Genomic DNA, 25358 nt, shown 5'->3' with positions numbered 1-25358 from the left:
GGTCATGCATGTACGTTTTTGCCCTAAGAAGAACTTGTATCTGCAGCAAGGGACATCAAATGCACAACACTTAGACCAAAGAAGCTCTTGCATGAGCATTGTAGGAGACAACATGTTGCTCAACTTGCTCCTTAACGGCTGTAAAATCCTGACATCATTAGCATTGCTCTTTTTGCAGCATTGGATTGTTGTGTGGAGGACTTTTTATATATAATTATATAGTCACAGTGCTGCAGTCATGTGGTATAATCCACATGCACCTATATACTCTGAGGATATAATTATATGCACCATACACTCAGTATATCCTCCTCGTATAATCAGAATAATTATATAAATATAGAACTTATGCAGGAATTTCGTATCATGCCCTATTATTCACTGTGATTCGTACAGTGATTAATCGCGTATCAGTAATTGCACGTCGTCATTAACGACGTGCAATTACTGCCTTGACGACCGCACGTTCGAATAACGGCCGCGGCTAAATTTTTTTTACTGAAACTGCAGCTAAAAATGTTCTTAAAACTGCATCACAAACGATTAACAATCAATAGTATATGGCTACTCGTGCAATAAGGGTATATATTGCACTCTTAGCCATACTATTAATTATGTGAGGAAATAAACTTAACATTTACTAGCCTTCCCAAGTTGTAATATTTTCATTAATTAAGATCATCTGAATCCATGCAGCCATAATGTGTCCTAATCTGACGGCTCCTGTGTTTGGATTCGTCAACTTCACCACTGATCAAACAGCCCCACATGAACTAGGCACCAATGCTACCTACACCTGTAAAGGGGGCTATCGGTTGAATATTTCTGATGAGGATTTTTATGTTCGAACTTGTTTCGGAAACTATTCTAGCTCTGTGGGCAGTTGGAGTGGATTTGAATCAACTTGCATAAGTGAGTTATAATTATGCTACATATACCGTATAACATTATACTATAATAGTATCGTTATATACTTAAAAAAACGTCACAATTAACTTATATAATAATAATGTTAATCGTGACGTTTTTAGAGTGTGGCATGACATCATGATTATTATAGCTATAGTCGTTCGTGTTCTGAGTGTTCAGAGCTGCTCACTGCACACTGATAGTACTTGGAGACATTGACTCTTCACAAAAGAATGTGCAAGCTTGCGCAAACATCGAGTTACTCACCTGGAATTGAAAAGATGTCACGTTACTTTGTGAACAGTTTTTATGTATAGCTATCGTAGTTCAACATTCTTCTTCTGATATCTACTCTTGATATAATAATTATACTTGTTATACATGTATCCTTAAATATTAATGCAGGAAGTTTTGTATACAATCCTCGTGACTGGTTGATTATAGTCTACACCATCCTTGTGGTTTGTCTGCTCCTGCTGATCTGTTCCATCATCATCATTGCAAGCTAGTGAGTCAATTACCATTGCAACTCTATAATTCCTAATTGTGTAATTTCACAATCCTCCAGCACTTCGGGGTACAAAAAAAGAAAGCACCATCAGAAAAGTCTACCAATTGCACAACCGTATGCTGAAAACATGATGTACGACAACCCAGTGTATAACGGTGCACCGTTACACCATTTTGAGCCGGAATCCAGCATAGAAAAACCACCACTGGATGATGGTGTATACTCGACACTCATGGAGTCAAGCATAAAGAAAGAACCAATCAAAAATGGTTCTTGTGATACACCCCCAGATTATGAAACTATGCTGTCTGCAGCTGGAAATGATGAAGACCATTACGATACTCTTCAACATGCAACTGGAGATGACGAAGACCATTATGAAACTATGCAACCTGTAATGTAACTAGTGACAAATGGACAGACAGTGTTCTTAGCTAATTATGTAGAAAAAGTTTCCCTACCCCGCGGCGGTTACTGTTGTATTGGTAAAAATCGTTAAAGAATTTTTAGTAATGTTAATCCATGAATATCATTAGTAACCTTGGCGATCATTATACATAATAATGATCATGGAGAAGTCAAGAGTGGCATATAGTACATGTAGATCTACCATTTCTTTAGCATGTCTGATCACACTGGGGGCATTGTCAACTTCCCTAGTAAAAGGTGAGTGTGTGTTGTGTTAGAATCAATCACAGGAGGCTATTTTTTAATAGGTCATGATGTTCATGTAATGGAATTTATATTAGTCTAGATGTGTCTACATGATCTGATCACCGTATATAAATAGTCTGTATAAATCTAGCAGCTTAAATTATGTGTCATTGCAATAGCAACTCGTACTATGTTAATTATATACGTACCGGATCGTAATTATTTAGTGGGCGTGTCTCATACTCTATTCCTTGATCCTGTAGGGCAAACCTTAAGTGGTTTTCCTGATGTAACTATGACATCAGTTTTAACTACCTCTAGTAGCGCCGAAGTAGTCATAACTCCCACACCCTCGTCCACCCCATCACCAACTCCAGCACCACAACCATTCTATGATCAATGTAAAGTTAATACAATGTTGATACAATGTTGATATCTTTCCCCTATCTTCAGTTATTTGCCTTATACCATGGTAATGCGCACGTATTATTAATAATTAAGTTCTCAGTCTTAAAAATATGCGAGCGTATATAATTATATAGATACTTAACGTATAGTCACATGCTGCTTATTTATTTATTTATTTATTTTTAACAATTCGGCAAAGCCAGAATACAATAAAATAGCAGAAGCTAATAAGTTAGTACCCTAAAAAGCTTATAATGTATGTTATATATGCACCTTGTGTGGGGCTCATACTAGTATGATTATGGTTTTAGTATCTGTTTGCATAATATAGTTTTGAGATCTGCTTGTGTACCTTAATTTTATGAATAATTCCACCAAATTCAAATTCACCCCAACAGGTGACGGGTCCTATGTACGTAATAGTACTCTATCATTAGAGATCTTGTTTGAAGTTCAAGTTGGTTTGGGCTCAATGGACATTAACAGGGATTATTTGGATACGTTCCTTATGGAGCTAGCTGATGGCCTTGACAACTATTGTATAGCTGACAGCTGTATTGCGACAAATATCACGTGAGTCTGTGTCTATCACTATTATGGCAATGAAATCATCCTCCTGTTTATGTAACGCATACACTGTATTACTTAATAGAATTCTTCTCAGTGCGTAGGATATGCTACTGTAAATTTGTGTTCGCAATTCATTTAATCTGCATTCCATACAAATTTGCTGCTCTGATAAAACCTTTTGTACATCCTCTATATAGGTTACTCTCTACAACAATGGATGATGGCCTCACCAACGTATACACATGCTCCAATGGCAGCACTATTACCCTTGTCCTGGTCTATGTGTTGAATGGCTCTACAGTCACTGCCGACTCAGCAATAGTAGCTATTAACGTCCTGCTTATGCAAGGAAACTTTTCAATGTACTCTGTAATAGCACAGAAACCAAAACAGGAGGCGTCAACAGCCACCCCCACATCTAGTACAGGGATTCCTGTAGACACTGGCTTGACAACAGACCAGATTGTTGGGATTGTCTTGGGTGTGACTGTTACTCTTGTTCTGGTTGGAGTGCTGAGTACTGTTCTGGTCATTTTCAGGTAAATTTAAACGAATAAAAATGTTAGGCTTGTTTAGTCTATGCACACTTCGCTCTAGATAAACAGTTAAGGATTACGTCACAAGCTTTAGAAACTCTCTAGGAACATTCGGCAGCATTTAAGAGCTATAAAGTTTAAATCAAGAGTGTATATAAAATAAAGTAACTCTATGTATTTATATATATACGAGCGGTAGTCAAGTCGCTTTTACCGACACTTCAAGAATGAAAACTTTCCTCTCTTTATCTCCATGCACCCTTGCAGTGTATTATCCAATAAAGCTGCCAAGGTGGGAGTGGACACCATCACTGTATCGAAGGTTTCCCCAAGGGCGGCTCAAGTAGCGTCACCCGTTCGGCATGGTCAAGAGACTCTAAAGGACAAACTAGCTGTCGCAGACTGATTATAATTATACGGCCTCTTTTGAGTTCACTTTAAAATTATTATTTAATCAGCTATCGTAATGTTTCAGGTTTTTTTAATTATAATTATGCTCTCAATTTGTGTATACTAAAATAAATAATGATGCATGTGGGTGAAAAATTAATTATGACAACATAAAAAAATTGTTGATAACACAATAAAAAAAATAAGTATATGTAGTGTTACTTCAGTTTTAATTAGTTCAGTTGAACTAACTTCACCTCTAGATTTCCTGCTGGTCTGACTTTCGTAACATTCGCTTTCTTGAAATGCCTGCAATAATTAATTTTGGTATGCATGCATGCATGTCATTGTGTCTCAATACCAAATATAGAGCATCATGCAACTGTCATTATACTTACATGTACATACACACGAAGATGAAGATTAGTGTGCCGATGATAATCATCATAACAGCAACAGCAACAGGAATTATAATCACATAAACAGGAGTGTTCATGGATCCAGCAGTATCTGTAAACGAAATTGCACGCTTATATTAATTAATCGTACGCGTGCAATAGATGCGTATAAGATGCTGTAATTAGTATACAGTATAATAGACTCTCCGACCTCTAGGGCTTGGCAAATTATGCTAGCTCATTTGAGCGAATTCCAACCACGCCCAGATACAATTGACAATACCAGGCCTAGGAGTCGACCTAGCGTTCAATTGGAGACGGATCGGCCTGGGAACGAGGCTAGCTACGGCCTTGTATTTAAGTGTACGTATAAATCCTATTTCATCTGCCAAACCACACTCAAAACGTCATATCCGGCCGTAATAAACTACTTTTGAAAACCTAGTTTGGGCAGCCAGTATACTGGCCATGAAGTATTTATATATACGGAATGGCGAGTGGCCGCATTTGAGGGGGAGTTTTGTGTTTATCCATCTAGCTAGCAATACGTGCCAAACCAAATGGCCGGTATATCAAGGTGGCCGTACTCCAGAGAGCCAGAATAGCGAGAGCCTATATATGTACTGGTATAGTAAGTAAAAGTGCAATAATTATGGGAGTAATAGCACGAGTAACAACCATGGCAAGGCTTATAATTGCACTATTATTATGTATTATATAGGCATAATAATTATTATAGCCAAGTGCTATTAACCTTGCCAGTGCTTGCTATAAGTGCTATTAATCCCTTACTGCACGAATTACTATACTATTCTTGTGATTTCTATATGATGAGGTTCTCTGCACTTTGATTCAGCCGCGGCCGTTACAATACGTTGGCATTGACAGCGTGCAATTACTTGACAGGTAATAGCACACTGTCAATGACGACGTACAATTACTAGACTACATATAAAGATGTGACGCGGGATTAAATTTCTGTACACTCTCCAGTCATGCAGTAATAGCACATCGTACGATTAACTATAGCTTGTAAAGATATAATTATACTGCTTATACCATTTTGAACATTTGTAGGGGCTGGAGTTACAGTAACTGTAGCTACATTGTTACTTGTTTCTTGGTTTCCTGTAACAAGGATAATATTATAGTGATATACATTATCATTGTGCAAGATTGCTCGAGTATAGTATATACGTAGTTTAACGCACCTAGAGTCACATCCACCGTAACTGTCGATACCGGTACTAGCATTTGTGATGGAGTTGGCATGATTGCAATCATGCTAGGATTGACTGAATCAAGCACCGAAGGAGTTGGTGTTTGCGATGGATTTGACATAATGCTGAGATTGACTGAGTCAGACACTGAAGGATTTAATGTTTGTGTTGGAGTTGATAACATTGCGATTACGCTAGGACTGACTAAATCAATATCCAGTGAAGACGGTAGTGTCATTCTTGAACTGATAACCGAGGGAATGACTGGCTCTACTAGTGTAAAAGTATTTAAATCCAGAAGTATATTGACAATCATAGATCTTGGACTATTCAAGCAGTCAATATCAACAATCGATGCATTTCCGCTCATAGGGTATATGTATGACGTGCCCATTCCATCAGAAATTCCAACACGAGAATGATTTGAGTCACGTCCACTCCATTTTATTTGGTCGCACTCGTAAATGAAGATGACATAAGATTGTGATACTGAGTCAGTTATCACAATTGCTTGATAACTGTTGTTCTGTAGGCATATTTCAAAATTGTTGCACATAATTATAGTTGCAAGGATTTAGTATACAAGCTTTAGAATCTGTATTATGTACATGCGCAACAATCTAAACTTACAGAAGACAGGAAGTTAGCATCGATAGAGGGATCAATTGGTCCACTAAAACCAGCTGGAAACGGTGGGCAATTATTCCACTCCACCAGTAACATCCAAACTCCACTAAACACTGTCCCCGTCTCATTCGAAACAAACTCACTGACTTCTTTTAACTTGGCACCCACAGATGGATGTGGATGTGTAGACGGATACTCTTCATATCTGACAAAACCGTGGCCTGACAATCGTATGTCATTGTCAGACCAGTATGGAGCAATTATAACTACTCCTTCCCCATCTGCTGCAGAAAAGTCACTTCCCTGTTGGGGGGGATCCACAAACTCAGCATTCAGTGAGATTAATCCGTTGTCTGAGATCTACATAATTATAGGTTGACTTGTGATGAATACAATTATCATATATAATCTTATGCAGAGATACATTATAGACTAGAGTTCAAGGTCAACAGTTATAACACGTATAGTAACTGAGAGAGAGAAAAACAATTTAGATGCATGCTCATAGTCTAAGAAAGCCATTCATCCCGTGCGTTGATTTATTACAGCGGCTAAACGGATACAATAAGTTTTTACTGTAATGACCGGGAATGAGTGAATCTATAAGCTATTGGCAACGGTTAGCTCGCTTAGGAAACAGTGTTTTTTGTTGCCTTCGAAGAAGTTTCAACTATAATTATAAACTAGCCAATTATTTTGCCAACTATTGCATGTCTCATTAGCAGTTAACACCATAAACGTGTCTTGTTCGCTGAAACAGCTAATTTTTGTGTCCACACACACACGCACACACACACACACACACGAAGAAAAGCCTCTGTTGTAAAGTAACATACATAGAGATCTGTTGCCATTTCCATTTCAAGGTAAGGAATACCTCCGCCAGAAACAGAGATTGGACCATCTGAGAAATCGTTACCGAGTGGTAGCAATATTTCTGCAGGTCCAGACACTCCAAACTCCTGAAAGGAGAGCTTAGCTCCAAGTCCGTAACCTAATAGAAACACAAAGTACAGCAATTTGCAATCCGGCCACTTAATTAATTATAGATCTACACTGAGTTGCAGTTTATGAACAGGAATACAATATATCGTCTGATTGCTATAGCTAACTTACCACATATAGATCTATAGCAAATCATACACAATAGACCTACACTGAGCCGGTTCACCCTCATGTCTCTAGCTAGCTCTAGCTCTATATAGCTATAGGAGGCTAGGGTACACAAATCACGCCCCCCTCCTATATGGCCTTACAGAAAAGTGGGCAGGGCTCATTAGTTTGTTCCCAGGCCGATTTTTCTCTAGATAATAGATAACGGATTATAATCATTGTCGATCATTTCCCTTGGTCTCTCGGCCTCGAGGTAGCCTCGAGACCAGGCCGATTAATTTAATCTAGGCTAGGGTCGAGGCTATATTGCATGTGCATGCCTAGCCTCGATCCCAGGCCGCTCTTCCTCGAAGAGAGGCCTCCTTTTTGAGGCCTTCTTGTGAAGGAGGCTAGTGCATGCATGCCAACCATGCAAGGGCTATATGCAATTAGCGTCTGGGGGCTTTTGATCCCAGGATGTTGTTAACCCTGAGAAATCATATGAAAATGCCCTTAGTTATGACAGACCCGGCCAGATTGATAGATATCAATGTACGCTCTTTCTGAAGGGTTTGGAGCCTACTCTGAGGGAAGGAATGGGGGGGATGACCTGCTCCGTCTGGTGATCCGGGGCCGAGCCGGAATATTAAGCCCTTGTAAATATCACGCCCTTAAAAAAACATACACATCACACACTCTACATCTTTCTACCGGGTATACACATCGCTAGAACCGTTTGATCAACGTACCCCATCCCGTGACTTAGGGAAGGGAAAGGGAGGGAAAGAGTCGAGAAGTTTTCTGCTCTGTTTAGCTATAGTTAACGACTGCCAGACCACATGGAACTTGTACTGATTGCGCATGCGGTGCCCGTGGTTGGTCACTGCATGTCCCCTGCATGTTAACCACATTAAATCCTTCTGATGAACTGAGTTCAATTTAACAGGTTCACTTCTGCACTAGATATGGTAAATCATGCTGTGATACTAGATTGTATGGCATTGCCCTATACTTTGTAATATGCCAACCATGCAAGGGCTATACATGTATGCAGTTAGCGTCTGGGGGCTTTTGATCCCCGGATATTGTTAACCTTGAGAAATCATACGAAATGCCCTTAGATATGGCCCGAGCAGATTGATAGGTATAATTTATGTACGCTTTCTAATTAAGGTTATCCCGCTCTTAATTAAGACCCTAATAATTATTGTTTAGGAGGGAAGGTTATTGGCAAATTTTTATTAGCCGATAAACTTATGTTATGTATGAACTTATGTTATGTAGCTTTGGCATCTCTATACCCATCAGCACCCGCGGTGCTTTCATTATTATAAAGCTTTGGCACCTCACCGAGGCATCAGCACCTGTGGTACTTTCATTACAACAAGTTTTAACTCGCATAATAGTAATATTATCATGATACATAATTATAATTATAGTCTTTCCACGATTATATATAGCCTTTACTCAACTATAGCTGCAGTTTGGGTGTCCTCTGGTCCAACTTTTTCTGTCTTCTTGTGATACCTGTATGAGTATACAATACGATTGAGCTGATGCGGCCAGAGATGATAAATGCATGCATGCATGATTGCACCACTAATTGATTTCATTGCATGGTCAACCAACAGCTGTAGGATAATTTATATAGAAGAACAATATACATGCAGCCAGGGCCAAGGGCATAGATTTCAGGGTGTTATGGATTAAAGTTACAGTAAACCATTTGCTTATTATAATTATAGTAATTTTAGCGAATTTTAGCGAATTTGTAATTAACGCCGGTATGCATGTATGAATACATAAAGGTGCATGCATGGTCAGGACAAAACTTACATGTAGAAACATACGAAGATTACGATTAGAGAGGCGATGAGTGTCAGAAGAAGAACAACAATAGGAACAACAATCACATGAACAGGTACGAGGTTATTAACGATTCCAACAACAGTAGGAGTATCTGCAGACAAAATTGCACATAATTATTGTAGTATAATTATATTAGATCCCATTTGAGTGTATTTAGCAGGGAACTATGAGCTATAGTACCGGTACTATAGATCGCTTTGTTCAATAGTAGTATAATTTTGTCAATCAAACTGAGGTGGAGGAACAGGGTTGACCTGAATACCGTATAGCGGGTAATTTTCGTGGGGTAAAATATTCGTTATTTTCGTGGGCAGGCTGACCTCCATGAAATTTTATCGTAGGCGTGGCTTATCTGAACGTAGGAATGCCGTGCAGCCACGAGACTAAACAAAATTTTTACTCACGAAAACTACATTTCTCAAGTTGAGCGAATTTTTTACCCCACGAAACTTATACCCGCTATACGGTAGAGACCACAGATTTAGTAGAGACACAGAGATGCCAAATTCAGATATTAGTTTTCAAAACTGAGAATAATGATGCAGTTGCTAGGTTGGCTGTTTATATAGGTTGACTGTTGCTAAGCTAGTGCATTTCTAGTAGCCAATAGGTTTTGGGATCTAAATCAGTTAGAACATAGTTTGTTGCTTGTTGCTTGTTGCCTTTTGACCTCTGAGATCAAAGGAATAATTATAGCAGTGCCAATTAATTAATATATGGCATATTGAACTGTGGTCATGCAGTCTATAAGCTGTATATATGGCATACATGAAAAAAACACTGCAGAAACAATTATGGCATACAGCAGGGCCGTAAGAACCAGGGGGACTGGGGGGCATGCAGACCCCCCCCTGGTTTTTAGAGGCTATTTTTTTAAACAAGTCGCTAACTGATTTGCTTGACCTTGAGGCAGTTGCTTGTGACTTTGCTTCCACTAACACACGTCGAATAAACTATTTTGGACCTTTCTAGCTCTCATGCATGCAGATTATTTCATTTATGTATCTTTCTCTTGTTTATAAACTTTGAATCTCTGCATGAGAACATATACAATTTTGCCTCTGGCGGGGCCCCTCCCGGACCAAGCCCCTGCGGCGCCAATTCCTTTTTCTGCCCCCTCACCTAAAACATCTTCTTACGGCCCTGTACAGAAATATGACCTTTGAGTGAAGTTCCTAACTCTCACCCAAACTGTCCCCTTGTATAGTAGATAATGATCTCGGGCCTAAAGGCCCTTGACCACAATCTATATACAGTATAGACTCTCGTTATTCCGGCTCTCTGAAGTACGGCCACCTCGATATACCGGCCATTTGGCTTGGCACGGAATGCTAGCTATATGTTTACTGCACAAAACTCACCCTGAAGTACGGCCACTCGCTATTCCGTTTACCGGACAGTGCTGGCTGTCCCAAACAAGGTTTTCAATGTAATTTTATACGTGTATTACAGCCGGATATGATGTTTTGGGTGTGGTTTAGCAAATAAAATTGGATTACACTTAAATAGAGAACAGAATGATTCATTATCCTCGAGACAAGAACCGCAAAAGTAGTCATTAGATTCGAGGTAAGGTCGTTTTTAAGCCACGGCTATTTCCTGAGCTGCAGCCACCTCGCTATTCCGGCCAAGCTGCATTGTCCCAAGGGTGACCGGATTGACGAGAGTCTACTGTACTACCGTGCCAATAAACAGCTTGTTGCACTCATGCATATAATTTATAGCCATGTATACTTACCATTTTGTATGCTTGAGGGTAATGGAAATACTGAAACTGTTGCTTGCAATTGGTTTCCTGTAACAAGGACATGTACAATGATTTTATTACTGGAACACAACTGAATTGAATTCATGCGCGAGGAATGTATACATACATACATGCATGGCCTTTATACAAAAGTAGTCTCTGATCAAGCGTATACGGTTTATATAACTTCGCACCTTGAGTTATCGCCATGCTTGTGGTAGAACTTGCTGATAACTGAGCTAGCGTTGGCGATGGAGTTGACAAGACTGCAATATTGCTAGAACTGACCGAAATCGGCACCAGAGGAGATTGCGTTTGCGATGGAGTTGACAAGACTGCAATATCGCTAGAACTGACTGAATCAGACACTACTGAAGAGAGTGATATGCTTGAATTTATAGCTGAGACTCTTACTAATGGTGCAAAGGTGGTCAAGTCCAGCCCGATATTGACAATGTTAGATCCTGGATTTACGTTTTCGCAGTCAATATCAGCAATTGATGCACTGCCACTTGAAGGGTGGGTATATGACCTGCCCATTCCATTGGAAATTCCGACACGAGGAAAAGTTGAGTTAAGTCCACTCCATTCGATTTCATTGCACTCATAAATGAAGATGGCATATGATTGAGACACTGAGTCAGTTATCACAATCGCTTGATATTTATTTGTCTGCATGTATAATACATTAAAGCAAAACAATGTTTACTATTCGGTTTGTATATAATAATTATTATTACATGCACTGCACCTATATATATAATCATACATGTAGCCTCGATCCCAGGCCGAGTTTTCGCTTTTATAACGGTTAGGCGAACAACTGGGCCTGGTACTAGTTGTCTGCGCATGCGTCAGTCGTTCGTCAGATTCTGACGAATGGATATTCTCGTTCACTTTCGTGACATTTATATTCGTGTACTATCGTGTACTAGAAGTCAGTTCCCGTTTTATCATTATTGGAATCGATTGGAATGGCTCTTAGCTGAAGCTTCTCTCTTCTCTGAAGCTTATTCTGAAGACTGAACAACAAGGGAAGAGGTATAAAGCTTTGTCAAGCTTGTTAAGGTCAGATATTTTTGTGTGGGCCCTATGGCCGGCTATGCTATCAAGTCTTGTTCATGTTTGGCAAGAATGTAGGTAGACTATAGTTTCATCATTAATATGGTGGATCAAGTGAAGAGTGTGAGCTAGAGAACTTGGTGCTGCCATCATCAGCTCGTCGACAATGACACTATAACCGAGAAATTTAATATGTATAGATCTACACGTATTTAAAATGTCTACTTCTCTGTACAGGAGCAATGGCTAATATCCAACTATCCCAACAGTGCTCCTCGTGGCTATACTAACGGACGAGACTGGACAGTTTGAGGTAAGGGTTTAACCGTCTTTGGTTTCTTTTAATATTGTCCTATACTCACAGACACAGGACTGGAGTATGACCTGCTCATTTGAGCGTTGCTGGGTAGCTCAGAGACATCAAGAGAATCTACGTTTTCTCAAGCAATGAGTTACGAGTTGGGGCCTAGAATCAGAGAAGTCCAGCAGCCTGCTAAATCTTTTTGAAACGTAATTTGAAGGCATTCAATCATCCTGAAGTTGCCCTGGGTCACTGTAATTGTGCTGCAGCACAACTGGCAACTCCCCAGGCCTTTGTGAAGCAGCTCCCTATGTGCATCTTTTGTGTACTCACTCTGTGCATTTTCTGTGTACAAATTTCTATTATTGATTTATTAAATATTTTTGCCGACCACAAATATACAATGAAAATTTGACGCATGCGCAGACAACTAGTACCAGGCCCAGTTGTTCGCCTAACCGTTATAAAAGCGAAAACTCGGCCTGGGATCGAGGCTAATCATACATGTAGATATATATTACATGCACTGTGTGAGATAAAACTTACATAAGACAGGAAAGTAGTATTTATAGAAGGATCGATTGGGTTAGAACCAGCTGGAAAAGATGAACAATTTTCCCACTCCACCAGAAACATCCAAGCTCCACTAAATGCTGTCCCTGTCACACTTGAAAGTAATGCACTGACTTCTGCTAACTTGTCACGCACAGCTAGAAGTTGGTGCGTAGACGTATACTCTTCATATGTGATAAAACCCGACAATCGTATGTCATTGTCAGACCAGTATGGAGCAATTATAACTACTCCTTCCCCATCTACTGCAGAGAAGTCACTTCCTTGTTCGGGGGGATCGACAAATGGACCATTCAGTGAGATTAATCCGTTGTCTGAGATCTATAGGTGTATATACGTGTGAGAATAATTAAAGTGAAATGCTTAATTGCATGCCATGGTGGAGAAAGTAGGGCTGAGATATAATTATAAAGAATGAAGGGCCTCTGTATCTGCTAAAAGTAACGTACATAGATATCTGTTGCATTTTCCGTTATAAGGTAAGGGATACCGCCACCAGGAACAGTGAATGGACCATCTGAGATATCGTTGTTGCTTGGAAGTGATAAACTTAGAGCTCCAGTTACTCCTAAATCCTGAAAGGATAGTTGGGCTTCAAATCCATGACCTGATTAATGAGCAACAATAATTTTAATTCACTTGTGCTACAGGATTAATTATGAATACGTCACATCATTTCTAGGGTTTTGACTTTATTCACTGTTGTTTTATACTGACCACATAGATGGCACATCATATAGAGGACAGTGAGCAGTTTTGAGTTTCTCATCCTTATTTCTGTTTCAGGGGATAGAGGGCCCTTCTCCTGGCTTCTGTTAAGTTTAGATGCACATATATGTATAATTTATGTACAGAAACTGTTGTTGGTTGCTGCATAGTAACCCTCAAAAATGTAGACTAGCCCTAGGCGCTATAGGTTCCCTACGAATTTGTTTTAATGGAACGGTAAGAAGAATCGGCGAGGCGACAGACCGGCGGCAGAGCAGATCAGAGGAGGCTGGACACACACGTCATCCGTAGATCTAGTCATCAATAATCTCGTGAAATCGTCGATCCTGCTGAGTCAGCATTTTACATGGTCTATCTCTCTTGTAATATCTCCTGTTAGTTAATGAGTCGTAGTAGTTTCACAATAATTATGATGCTATACCTGCTACACCAAGACAAAACAGAGGCAAGTGCAGCAACAACTCATGGTTGTGACTAATCTAGTGCTCATTGCTTCTAGTATGCTTACTCAGGCCGCAGGGAAAGGCCACTATTGAAGGGGCTGGAGTCGAGGCTAGACTATGCTACTCAGTTTCTAGTTTCGTCACTGGGTATTTTTAGCATCATTATTACTACTATAGTATGGAGTGCTAAAATCGCTTGCAGGCTTTTGACTTGGCTGAATAGCTACTGTTCTTTGCAAGTTTCCGTATATCTCTCCATGCACACACATTCATCTGTAAAACATTATGACGTGTGTCCAACCTCCTCTGCCGGCAGAAGTAAGGACACGCATCACATGTGCCATGAAAAATTTGGATCTTCAATCTTCAAGCAGCCAAAACAGCAGCGATCCACACGGTAATATTCTCTGCTGTCACGTGGCCAGTGGGTAAAGCACTCGATTCAAGATGGGAAGGTTGAGAGTTCGAGTCCCATCAGTAGCAGAAACATTTTCTAAGGAGTTTACTCAGCTTTGCCCTGAAAAAATGAGTAGGTGTTCATCACTGTCCACCGCATCCTGACGGATGGGATGTAAAGCCGGAGGTCCCGGGGGGGACCTGACACAATAAGCTTCAAGCTTCAGTGGTAAAACCTGACAGGGTTTCGGAAAGAAAAAATGTAGTGAAGGATGATACTGGATCACTGATCTCAGATGTACAGTATATATCCAGCGGCCAGGATGTAATTCTAAAGACAATTGCATGAAGACCGGAAGATAGCCATTGACCAAGGCCCACTGTTATAGGAGCAGTCCTCATTGATCACTGGTTGACATAATGCCCTCAGGGCCACATGTTGCACTCGGGCATTCCGTTACTCCAGTGCAATATTTGGCATGTTGCAATCGTGCTGGGCTGCTGGCATCGACCGTTGTACGGAAGGGAGGGCAATAAGTTAACTATATAATTACTGTGATTATACGTACATTAACGTGATTACACTCCTTACTGCATGTGATTTACAGTGATATACAACCATTACGGTGATTGCATACATTATGGTGATTGCATGCATACAATCATGCAGTACGGTGATTACATACATTACTTTTTTGTTCAAATTTATAGGTTCACATTCAGATCAGTGGAAATCGGCCCTCTTGGCAGGCCTGGTCCATTGTGTCGGTGGATACTATGGGATGGTGAATGCTCCTCTTAGTCACCAGATGCACATTATAGTTGCATGCTGAGCGCAGCTGTGAATGTTTATACCTCAGTTTACCCACCAATGGATGATCTTACTGTATGTCTTGTCATGTTTCTGCTCTGTCATCGAGGCTATTCTTTTGTGTACACATTAGCTATTGGTCTCATTCCTCCTGATGTAGAAAAGACAAGGAGGGAGAAAGATCCGTGCTCCACTTCTCTGGTGTGTTGATCGTATATGCTCTCTTCTTATTAAGGGTTGGTAGATTATGCTAGCATAATTTTGATAATAGGTACATTTTTGGGTGAGAATTATACTGCCATAATAGGCACATTTTTACAAAAATACATGTAGGTCAGTACGAGTCATAGTATAAACATTAATTTTGAATGTATAATTATCTCCTAATCGTGCATGGGCGGATAATTATTGCTCAATCAAAGGCTAATTACTTGAGCTGCATCGCGCCTGTCGTACCTCCTCTGATATTGGCAATTATTTATACTGATTTTGATGTTATACTTGTGCGACAACTAGGGTCTATATAAATTATGTTGACGTATATACTTTGGAGGAATAATGTGGGAATAATAGGTGATCAGAAAAGAAATAGGCTGTTTACTTGAATATAAAAGAATATAGGTAATATCTTGACCATAATCTAACACCCGCTAGGCTGAACACCCTTATGTCAAAAATTGTACGGTTCCGATCTCTTCCCCAAAAGTTGCCTGCTGCCATATCTATAGGCGGGCTCCTTCCTCTCTGTTTGCTGTGTTCTGCACGAGTCTGAGTTGTTTGCATGAGAGCAGGTTAGAGTGGTGGTTCAGTTTTCCAACGTGGCAAATTTCAGTGAGAAATCCGGCTGTAATGTCTCCCAGCTCGTTGTGACGGATTGAAGGGAATGCGCCATGACTACAAATTAGCGAGTGCTCAACTGTAAATTCTAGTGGTGACCACGGACGCAATGTGATGGTAGATGAGAGGGTCGCCAGCCATAGCGTAGACAGAGGGCATCTTGGAATGCACCTTTGTGGAGGGCAAATTCACGTTTATCTATGGGGAGGATGGCAAGCCAACTTGATGCTCCCCTTCTCTGTTGAAACTTGCCCCTCTTCATGTTGTTTGTTAGCTTGCCTTCCAGCTCTGCCGCTGCTCGTGTATCTAATTGTTTGCGCAGTTTTACTGCTTTTTTGGCATTGCATGAGTTGTTCTGCTTTGGCCTTTTGATGGTATGTGTGATTAGACCAGGATGAGAGAGACAAGAGGAGCTGTGATGCTTAGTTATTTGTAGTGGGGTTAATGATTCCAAGGCCTCCATGTCTTATGGTACAAGTCAGCTGTACCATAACTGGATTTGTTACCCTCGTCCTCGGGTTATACACCCTTGATATCCATGGTACAACTATTACTTGTGCTAGTGTGCTTTTCAAAAAAGTTTTTAACCAACACGATGACATACTATAATTAATGTGTTTATACTGAATGAATACTGGTATACTGTAACTATAATAATTATTATATAATAGTATCTCCTGCTGGTCCAACTTGAACAATGATCTTCTTGTGACGCCTGCATGTAGATCAATATGAGTGCATGTGAAATGCCATAATAATGCAGTAATAATTTATATTAGGCATATGAGCTGTAATTTTCCTCAAATATCCAACATTTCCGGACCCCCTAGTTGGCATGCATGCACCAACTTCAAGTCAGGGAGCTTTCCCCCCCCCTATATTTGTCATTTGCCCAATTTAACCCCCGTGACCCAAATCCTGGATACAGCCATGCGCATGGGGACGAGGCTAATCTATACGAGCTCTATAATTATGTCAGAACCTCAGGACCTCACACCGGCTATAGCAACCTTGAACAACGTACTGAGCTAAGCTTTTTACAAGCCTATATATTATAATTATACAGACTTGCTTCCCGGAATAGTCACGACTAACAGCCAGCAAAACAAACGTCATCGCACTATAAAAAACGAGTAGGCCCTGATTTTTTTTCACCATTATTTCTTCAATTCTTGAAAAATGTGCCTATTATTCTCATAAAAATCTGATTATTCCTCGTGACAAAATTAAGACGTAGACATAAACAGTGACGCAAGACATACTTGAACTTGATATACCGTCTAATTTATCGGACACTTCTAATTACCCCGGACACTCTTTTGGGAAATTTTTGTTGTTCTAATACAACGGACACCCCAGTGCTTTAATATTAGCTACATTTGCTAAATATCCGGACAATACCGAGTAACATTCATAGACAGCAAGTAAGACTTAGAGTGCTGCAGTTAGATAGCTTTGAGTAGCTAGTTTTAGATCGATAGCTAGTGCAACTGTTTAGTCGCACACTGTTCTATTAAACTTGAGCTAGCTCGCATGCAGCTGCTTGCTTGTTCCGGACATTTGCATGCTCTATAAAAATCTGTTCCAATTATACCCAGACAATTTCCAAAATAATTATTTTTGCTGTCCGATAAATTAGAAGATAGTTAAACGGTAATCAACTAATCGATAGATAGAGTAGAGAAGGATTGGAAACGGAAGTACTAAACCCTCGAAGTACCATCCGTGTATCTCTGTGGTTTTAACGGAGGCTTACTTTTTAACACGAGAATTGTTTTGCTCTCTGTAAGAAGTCCACGAGCAGCTCTGCTGCTACACAACAACTTTCATGATATCTCATATATGTACTTGAGGCCATCCGGGACAGGACACTATTAATTTTAGTTACACAGCCTTAGCCAGGGCCATAAGAAGATTTTTTAGGTGGGGGGTCAGAAAAAGGAATGGACCCTCTCCTTGCGACGCAGGGGGTGGGTCCTCCGGAGGCGAACTGTGTTGCATGTTCTCAGATAAACAGAAGAAAGATACATAAATGAAATAATCTGCATGTGAGAGCTATAGCAAAATAGTTTATTCGACGTGTGTTAGTGGAAGCAAAGTCACGAGCAACTGCTTCAAAGTCAAGTGAATCAGTTAGCAACTTGTGTATATAAAGTATATAAGAATAGACGCTGTGGATTCATCGAGCTTCGTAAGAAGAAGGTCTTAGTTCGTCTACCTTCTTCATCATGGGCAGGCTGAGGTACTGAAGAGAAAAAATCTTAATGTAATGATCTTTACTAAAAACGGGAATTGATGCCAATTATTCTTTAGGCACCTATTATGCTAAAAATCAAGCATAATTTATCAGAGCCTAAAAACGAGCTTAAAAATTTTTCGCGCCTCTTATGCATGCATGGGATGGTAGTTATAAAATTACATGAACTTACATGTACAAAAATAGGAAGATTACGATTAGAGAGGTGATGAGTATCTGTAGAAGAACAACAATAGGAACAACAATCATATGAACAGGTACGAGGTTATTCATCATCCCAGCAGCACCTGCAGACGAAATTGTTTATTGTATAGAAGTTAAGACCTATATTATTATCGTGATAGCATATAATTTTTTATCTTATAGCTTCAATCAAGTTGAGCTATAATCACAATTTTTGGTGCTAAAAATAATGCTTGCCATAAATATTTCTTATGCTTGTAGGGAATGTAGCTGCTGAAACTGTGTTAGTTGCTTCTTGGTTTGCTGTTGCAATAATAATGATTATAGTAATTATTGGGGCACCTTGAATCATGGCCATGCTTGTGGTAGAAGTTGCTGCTATTCGAACTAGTGTTTGGGATGGATTTGACACCACTGCAATCACGTTAGGACTGACCAAAACGGACTTTGAAGAAGTTGGAATTTGTGATGGAGTCAACAACACACTAGTACTGACTGAATTCAACGCAGGAGATGGGGTTTGCGATAGAGTTGACAATACTGCAATATTGCTAGGACTGACAGAAGACTTCAACAAAGGTGTTGGCATTTGCAATGTAGATGCCACAACTGCAATATCGATAGAACTGACCAAATTGGACTTTGAAGGAGTTGGCATTTGTGATGGAGTTGACAACACACTAGCACTGACTGAATTTGACGCTGAATGAGTCGGTATTTGTGATGGAGTTGACAACACGCTAGTACTGACTGAATTCGACACCAAAGTAGTTTGTGATGGAGTTGACACCACTGCAATATCGAACAGACTAACCAAATCTGACTTTAAAGGAATTAACACAAATGCAGTTAGGCTTGTACTGACTGAATTCGACACCGAATGAGTTGGTATTTTCAATAGTGTCACTGTTGACAATACCGCAATATCGCTAGGCCTGGCTGAATCTGACACTGAAAGAGTTGACGCTTGCGATGGTGTTGGCAATAATGTATTCACTCTAGCATTGGCTGAATCTGACACTGAAGAAGAGAGTTTTATGCTTGTACTGTTAGTAGAGGGATAGACTCGCTCTGCTAGTGTGAAAGTGTTCAAGTCCAGCAACACATTGACGATGGTAGATCTTGGACTATTGGAGCAGTCAATATCAGCAATTGATGCACTGCCACTCGAAGGGTGGAACTCTGACCTACCCATTCCATTGGAAATTCCAACACGAGAATATGTTAAGTTACTTCCACTCCATTCAATTTGATTGCACTCGTAAATGAAGATGGCATACGATTGAGACACTGAGTCAGTTATCACAATCGCTTGATATTTATTTTTCTGTACAAAAAAACAGAACAGTGTCTGCTGTTATATGAATATAATATAATTATACCGTATAGCGGGTAATTTTTGGGAGACAAAATATTCGTGGGTTCAGCAATATTGAGACATTTCGTGGGTAATATTTTCGTGGTTGCTGCTTGCACTGCATGCAGGTAAAGGTAGGCAAGGTCGCTTCATTCATGGTAGCCTCGACCCCAGGCCGATCCGTCTCCAATTGAACGCTAGGGTCGCCTACTAAGCCTGGTATTGATTGTATTTGGGCGTGATCTGGGCGTGGTTTTTTAATACATAAAACAAATTGACTCGTGGTACAACAAAAAATGAATCCTCCAACAGTGGTCTTCAACAACAGCCTCTGGGGCACTTCTTTGGCAGTGGCAACCAAATCTTTGTCGATTCCTTTATTGCTACTGAGGATGGCAGCAGAAACACCTCTATTGTTTAGACTGCTGACCTGGTCAATCATGAGTCTCATGATGAGAGATACAAGGGGAGAGACAATTAACAAGAACAACACTTTTGTCAACAGGAGGAGCCTTGGTCCTACCTAGTTTGTAGTCCATTAAAAAGGGTAGCAACTGATATAGCAGAGAGACTTGCCATACCACGTTGGGAACCAGATAAACACGTTCCTTCCCTCAAACAGAAGCTTGAGAGCCTGGGCCTGTTTTGCCATGAGAGTGAGGCCATCTTGCTTCAAACAAGACAATGCGTTGCATGCCATAGCTAGCTAGCTATAAATTGAGAACATGACATGGAGCTACATTACTGTAACTTTTACGGGAGTAAAAAATGCCTCTACGTACACCTTTAGTATTACAGAAAAAAAGCAGGAAACAAAATGTGAAGAATCTCTGCTTTAGTTTCCGGTTCCTGCCACGCCCAGATACAATCAATACCAGGCCATATTTTTCAACTTCGTTCTATTAAAAAAAATCGGCCAGGGACTGAGGCTACATTCATGGATAAAATATTCGTGGTCAGACCTCCAACCACGAAAACCACGAATATTTTACCCCTCGAAAAATACCCGCTATATACGGTATATGCACCAAACCAAAAATGGCAATCTATAGCTCATTTTATACAATGTGAGATAAAACTTACATAAGACAGGAAGGTAGCATTTATAGAAGGATCAATTGCATTAGAACCAGCTGGAAAAGATGAACAATTATCCCACTCCACCAAGAACATCCAAGCTCCACTAAATGCTGTCCCTGTTACATTTGAAATCAATTCACTGACTTCTGCTAACTTGGCACGCACAGCTAGAAGTTGGTGCGTAGACGTATACTTTTCATATCTGACAGAACCTGACGCTCGTATGTCATTGTCGGACCAGTATGGAGCAATTATAACCACCTCTTCCCCATCTGCTGCAGAAAAGTCACTTCCCTGTTGAGGGGGATCCACAAACTTACCGTTCAGTGAAATTAATCCGTTGTCTGAGATCTATAGTTAGGTGCATGTATAAGAATACATAATACAGATTATCTGCTATTAACGTACATAGACGTCCGTTGCCATTTCTGTTACAAGGTAAGGGATACCGCCACCAGGAACGATGAATGGACCATCTGAGTGATCATTAAGGAGTGGCAACGATATTTCTAAGGCTCCAGATACTCCGAAGTCCTGAAAGGAGAGTGCAGGTTGTCCATAACCTGAGCAAAGTAAATTGTTTGTATAATGTAACTGTGATGTATGTACATGCACAGCAAATCAACTAGGATCGTATACTATATACCATTAATTTAGCAGTATAGCTAATCAAAACGTCATTATACTTCATCTACTGATTGCTTTATATACTTACCACATAAATGGCACATCATAAAGACTAAGAGGACAGTAAGCAGTTTCTCCCTCATCTCAAGAATAGTCCAAACCAGTTCAAACCCTAGCTATATTATATAGTAGATGTAGGAGATCGTATAATTATTATCCCATGTGGAGACAGTACAGTGCAGTATAGCCGTCGCCAGGCACTGATTTTCACGCCCACACACGCTAAAAATAACCCAGGGGCCAGAGTGATGTCCAGTGTTGCCTACGCCTGGGGGGACACTACCTGGGATGTCCTACTATATAGGACATCCTAGGACAGTCTCACCATGCTGTATATAGTGGGGGACACATATACTTGATAGTACCGGGATGCCCCATCGTTAGTTGTTTAGTCCTGAGGATCCCATGCACCCCAAACAGTCCCAGGACTCCCGCACGCACGCACGCACATACACTGCGTCCGGAGGATCCCCGTGTGGGAGTCCCGGGACAGTCCCAGGACTCCCGCACACACGTACACTGCGTCCGGAGGATCCCCGTGTGGGAGTCCCGAGACAGTCCCAGGACTCCCGCAAGCACGCATGCACACTGCGTCCGGAGGATCCCCGTGTGGGAGTCCCGAGACATTCTCAGGACTCCCACACGCATGCATGTACACTGCGTCCGGAGGATCCCCGTGTGGGAGTCCCGAGACAGTCCCAGGACTCCCGCACGCACGCACGTACACTGCGTCCGGAGGATCCCCGTGTGGGAGTCCCGGGACAGTACCAGGACTCCCGCACGCACGCACGTACACTGCGTCCGGAGGATCCCCGTGTGGGAGTCCCGGGACGCACGCACACACGTACACTGCGTCCGGAGGATCCCCATGTGGGAGTCCCGGGACAGTCCCAGGACTCCCGCACGCACACACGTACACTGCGTCCGGAGGATCCCCGTGTGGGAGTCCCGGGACAGTCCCGGGACTCCCGCAAGCACGCATGCACACTGCGTCCGGAGGATCCCCGTGTGGGAGTCCCGAGACATTCCCAGGACTCCCACACGCATGCATGTACACTGTGTCCGGAGGATCCCGAGTGGGAGTCCTGGGACTGTCCCAGGACCCCAACATGCTGCATAATGATTATATACTGAGTAATGATTTTTTATCAGGACATGCTGCAGCATTGGTATATATGTACATGATTGAAATACAGATACGTAGTTTGACTGTTCTATTGAGTTTTCCTCGGGGATGTCCTGATGTTTACTTGCCTGTTATAATTTTATGTATGTATAGTAAGAAAAGTGCACGTAACTGAATTTGCACACGCAACTGTGGATTTAGTTAAATTAACTACAGTGTTATATACAATAGTTATCTCACCATGGCACATCAATGTCCTGGATAGCACCTGAATAATCCGGGATAGAGACATTGTATTTGGCCAGCTTACGGGTAAACTCAGACATTCCCTCTTCATCATCATCTGCTGAAAGTGGCCTCTTTCTGAAGTTGTAGAGCTGCATATGCATGAATACAATAATAATTATAACCCTATATATAACCATGCAGGCATGCATATACACGTCACACTGCACATGCGTGTATACCTTGTTGACTCCACGACCACCACATTGTTCTAGTGTTCCAAGGCTATCTGCATGAAGTGCCTTCATGCCGAGAAGTGCCCCGGCTTTGTTATCGTGAAAGTGGAACTTCTTCTTATCCAGCAAGACTGATAAGTTTAGGTGGCTACCCGGCAGCTTCAGACAGTACGTTGCAAGATCATCCTTACTTTTCTTCCCACTTGGAGAGGAGCATTCTGCAAAAGTAAGAGAGGGGGCATGAAATAGACACACACACAGAGATAAAATGTACTTACGTGAAAGTGGATCAGTCACATTTGCTCTACCACCCATGATAGCAATGTGCTCATTGCACAACTCCACAAAATTTACAGCCGCCGCAACAGCCTTGTCTGATAAACTATCAGTCACGCAACTTTGGTTTTTCTCCACCACCTCCAGTCCAAATTTCTTGGAATAACTCAACTATCACATTGATGCACAATAATTAATCATGTATAAATTATGTGCATAATTACAGATCTATATATTTTTTACTGTCCGATAAATTAGAAGATATACGATATATTATATTATATGTACATGCACACATGTCGCCTACCATATACGGTATATATTATATGTACATGCACACATGTCGCCTACCAAGTGCCTCAGATACATCATCCGGGACTGGTTTGAGGCTGTCAAACTTTGCAAATATTATTTTGTTGAGGAAATATCCAGAGGAACCGTTGACTAAATCCACGTTCTGCCCCACAACGTTGCTCTATGATGTTTCGGGCGACTCCTGGTTGAGTGAAGCCTCCTATGCTGAGTGCTGTGCAATCCATTTGGAAGTTTGCATTGCCAGTGACTGCCGTATTCAAAACAGTGTAGTTAATTACATGGATTGGGCGAGTACATGTGGTAGATTTTCTAATTGTAACCTATATAGCCATACATGGTCACACAGTTTACATGCATGTTTTGTGACTGCTCAGATAAAAACGTGTATTAATTTATATGGCGTGTATACTTACTTGTACCCCCATACTTATACACCTATATACAATAAAACAGCTGCACTTAATTAGCACCTTTAATTATATACCTGTGCGGCGGGTCCAAGGATGTCCATTATATAGCATGAGAAATGTGGACGTGTCATGCGAGTCGCTGATCCCCTTACTGCCATACAAATTGATTTGTGTCAGGAATGAACTCAGCTCGTCGTATAGCCCTATAGGAGTCTCCCGCTGTTGTTCGACATCAAAGCCCCCATCTTCTCAAACGAGGACTCCTCTACAGTCCATGGAGGGTGTATGTCCTTCCCATGCAGGATCCTCCGGACACACAGGAGGATCCCAAGCAGGATCCTCCGGACACAGGTGCATATAATTATATACATACAAACACATGAGGATCCCAAGCAGGATCCTCCAGACACTGGAGGATCCCAGGCAGGATCCTCCGGACACAGGTGTATGTATAGCTATGCAGGATCCTCTGGACACAGGTGTATGTATAGCTATGCAGGACCCTCCGGACACACAGGAGGATCCCAGGCAGGATCCTCCGGACACAGGTGTAGGTGTATGTATAGCTATGCAGGATCTTCAGGACACACAGGAGGATCCCAGGCAGGATCCTCCGGACACAGGTGTAGGTGTATGTATAGCTATGCAGGATCCTCCGGACACACAGGAGGATCCCAGGCAGGATCCTCCGGACACAGGTGTAGGTGTATGTATAGCTATGCAGGATCCTCCGGACACACAGGAGGATCCCAGGCAGGATCCTCCGGACACAGGTGTAGGTGTATGTATAGCTATGCAGGATCCTTCGGACACACAGGAGGATCCCAGGCAGGATCCTCCGGACACAGGTGTATATATATATACATGCACATACACAGGAGGATCCCAGACAGGATCCTCCGGAGCATCCTCTGAACTGGCATGCATTTTTATTAGCTTAGGAAGCACAGGATCCTCCGGACTGTTAGTACTCATACTAGGATTGTCGGACACTTGTAGGCAACAGTGGACATGTATGAGGGGCCATGTCAAGGCCATAGCATTAGGAGTTGGTACAAGAGAAAGGTGCTTCTAGTTGGCAACGACCCTGCCAATTGCTGAGCATGAATTTTGCTTGCACAAG

General features: G+C 41.3%; 6 protein-coding genes and 1 long non-coding RNA gene across 9 annotated transcripts in view; 3 read left to right on the top strand and 4 right to left on the bottom strand.

Annotated features, from left to right (window-relative positions):
• LOC135336169 (uncharacterized) overlaps nucleotides 1-1939 on the top strand; it is a 41906-nt gene extending 39967 nt beyond the window's left edge. For both annotated transcript variants that reach the window (XM_064531892.1, XM_064531891.1), the window contains exons 101-103: nucleotides 697-912; nucleotides 1315-1417; nucleotides 1478-1939. In XM_064531892.1, coding sequence (XP_064387962.1) covers nucleotides 697-912; nucleotides 1315-1417; nucleotides 1478-1823 — 665 coding nt within the window. In that variant the 3' untranslated portion in view covers nucleotides 1824-1939. The remainder of the gene's footprint in view (nucleotides 1-696; nucleotides 913-1314; nucleotides 1418-1477) is intronic.
• On the top strand, nucleotides 1930-4121 carry LOC135336181 (uncharacterized). The gene is made up of 5 exons (XM_064531909.1): nucleotides 1930-2086; nucleotides 2338-2475; nucleotides 2881-3055; nucleotides 3250-3591; nucleotides 3856-4121. Exons 1-5 carry the CDS (start codon nucleotides 1984-1986, stop codon nucleotides 3992-3994), a joined length of 897 nt encoding a protein of 298 aa, XP_064387979.1. The 5' UTR covers nucleotides 1930-1983; the 3' UTR covers nucleotides 3995-4121.
• LOC135336175 (uncharacterized) lies at nucleotides 4086-7480 on the bottom strand. The gene is made up of 7 exons (XM_064531903.1): nucleotides 7340-7480; nucleotides 7060-7217; nucleotides 6227-6583; nucleotides 5588-6122; nucleotides 5436-5504; nucleotides 4377-4488; nucleotides 4086-4287 (listed from the first exon to the last, which is right to left on the bottom strand). Exons 1-7 carry the CDS (start codon nucleotides 7398-7400, stop codon nucleotides 4212-4214), a joined length of 1368 nt encoding a protein of 455 aa, XP_064387973.1. The 5' UTR covers nucleotides 7401-7480; the 3' UTR covers nucleotides 4086-4211.
• Nucleotides 7481-8684: 1204 nt separating this feature from the next.
• Nucleotides 8685-13728, bottom strand: LOC135336176 (uncharacterized). Its single transcript, XM_064531904.1, has 7 exons — nucleotides 13585-13728; nucleotides 13317-13474; nucleotides 12841-13188; nucleotides 11126-11603; nucleotides 10923-10979; nucleotides 9152-9275; nucleotides 8685-8842 (listed from the first exon to the last, which is right to left on the bottom strand). Exons 1-7 carry the CDS (start codon nucleotides 13634-13636, stop codon nucleotides 8779-8781), a joined length of 1281 nt encoding a protein of 426 aa, XP_064387974.1. The 5' UTR covers nucleotides 13637-13728; the 3' UTR covers nucleotides 8685-8778.
• LOC135336185 (uncharacterized) lies at nucleotides 11703-12691 on the top strand. The gene is made up of 2 exons (XR_010394789.1): nucleotides 11703-12306; nucleotides 12358-12691. It is a non-coding gene; the product is annotated as an uncharacterized LOC135336185 (long non-coding RNA).
• A 2926-nt stretch (nucleotides 13729-16654) lies between the features above and the next one.
• LOC135336365 (putative uncharacterized protein DDB_G0290521) lies at nucleotides 16655-21053 on the bottom strand. The gene is made up of 4 exons (XM_064532128.1): nucleotides 20964-21053; nucleotides 18866-19850; nucleotides 18513-18627; nucleotides 16655-16798 (listed from the first exon to the last, which is right to left on the bottom strand). Exons 1-4 carry the CDS (start codon nucleotides 21051-21053, stop codon nucleotides 16744-16746), a joined length of 1245 nt encoding a protein of 414 aa, XP_064388198.1. The 3' UTR covers nucleotides 16655-16743.
• Nucleotides 21054-21894: 841 nt separating this feature from the next.
• On the bottom strand, nucleotides 21895-24874 carry LOC135336182 (uncharacterized). 2 transcript variants are annotated; one of them, XM_064531911.1, is made up of 6 exons: nucleotides 24310-24874; nucleotides 23862-24072; nucleotides 23513-23681; nucleotides 23241-23452; nucleotides 23014-23150; nucleotides 21895-22901 (listed from the first exon to the last, which is right to left on the bottom strand). In XM_064531911.1, exons 2-6 carry the CDS (start codon nucleotides 23880-23882, stop codon nucleotides 22862-22864), a joined length of 579 nt encoding a protein of 192 aa, XP_064387981.1. In that variant the 5' UTR covers nucleotides 23883-24072; nucleotides 24310-24874; the 3' UTR covers nucleotides 21895-22861. The 2 variants fall into 2 exon arrangements, with proteins under 2 accessions (XP_064387981.1, XP_064387980.1); XM_064531910.1 differs by having other exon boundaries at nucleotides 23241-23681.
• Nucleotides 24875-25358: the final 484 nt, after the last annotated feature.

This window comes from Halichondria panicea, chromosome 5 (genome assembly GCF_963675165.1).
Source record: "Halichondria panicea chromosome 5, odHalPani1.1, whole genome shotgun sequence".
NCBI lineage: Eukaryota > Metazoa > Porifera > Demospongiae > Suberitida > Halichondriidae > Halichondria > Halichondria panicea.
The sequence above is the reverse complement of the archived record's forward strand: the minus strand, read 5'-3'. Positions and strand labels throughout refer to the sequence as shown.

Excerpts from the sequence above, each read along its gene's own strand:
- LOC135336175 (XM_064531903.1), bottom strand. The coding sequence starts at position 7,400 with ATGAGGGTGAACCGGCTCAGTGTAGGTCTATTGTGTATGATTTGCTAT. Across the intron at positions 6,584-7,059 it reads AAATGGCAACAGATCTCTAT|ATCTCAGACAACGGATTAAT; the intron begins GTATGTTACTTT and ends ATAATTATGTAG. Across the intron at positions 6,123-6,226 it reads ATGCTAACTTCCTGTCTTCT|AACAACAGTTATCAAGCAAT; the intron begins GTAAGTTTAGAT and ends ATATGCCTACAG.
- LOC135336365 (XM_064532128.1), bottom strand. The coding sequence starts at position 21,053 with ATGTTCTTGGTGGAGTGGGATAATTGTTCATCTTTTCCAGCTGGTTCT. Across the intron at positions 19,851-20,963 it reads ATGCTACCTTCCTGTCTTAT|AAAAATAAATATCAAGCGAT; the intron begins GTAAGTTTTATC and ends TTTTTTGTACAG. Across the intron at positions 18,628-18,865 it reads AAGCATGGCCATGATTCAAG|GTGCTGCTGGGATGATGAAT; the intron begins GTGCCCCAATAA and ends TTTCGTCTGCAG.
- LOC135336182 (XM_064531910.1), bottom strand. The coding sequence starts at position 23,882 with ATGATGTATCTGAGGCACTTG. Across the intron at positions 23,682-23,861 it reads TGATGTATCTGAGGCACTTG|TTGAGTTATTCCAAGAAATT; the intron begins GTAGGCGACATG and ends TCAATGTGATAG. Across the intron at positions 23,151-23,240 it reads GTGGTCGTGGAGTCAACAAG|CTCTACAACTTCAGAAAGAG; the intron begins GTATACACGCAT and ends ATGCATATGCAG.
- LOC135336181 (XM_064531909.1), top strand. The coding sequence starts at position 1,984 with ATGATCATGGAGAAGTCAAGAGTGGCATATAGTACATGTAGATCTACC. Across the intron at positions 2,087-2,337 it reads GTCAACTTCCCTAGTAAAAG|GGCAAACCTTAAGTGGTTTT; the intron begins GTGAGTGTGTGT and ends TTGATCCTGTAG. Across the intron at positions 2,476-2,880 it reads ACAACCATTCTATGATCAAT|GTGACGGGTCCTATGTACGT; the intron begins GTAAAGTTAATA and ends TCACCCCAACAG.
- LOC135336176 (XM_064531904.1), bottom strand. The coding sequence starts at position 13,636 with ATGAGAAACTCAAAACTGCTCACTGTCCTCTATATGATGTGCCATCTA. Across the intron at positions 13,475-13,584 it reads TATGATGTGCCATCTATGTG|GTCATGGATTTGAAGCCCAA; the intron begins GTCAGTATAAAA and ends CTCATTAATCAG. Across the intron at positions 13,189-13,316 it reads AAAATGCAACAGATATCTAT|ATCTCAGACAACGGATTAAT; the intron begins GTACGTTACTTT and ends ATACACCTATAG.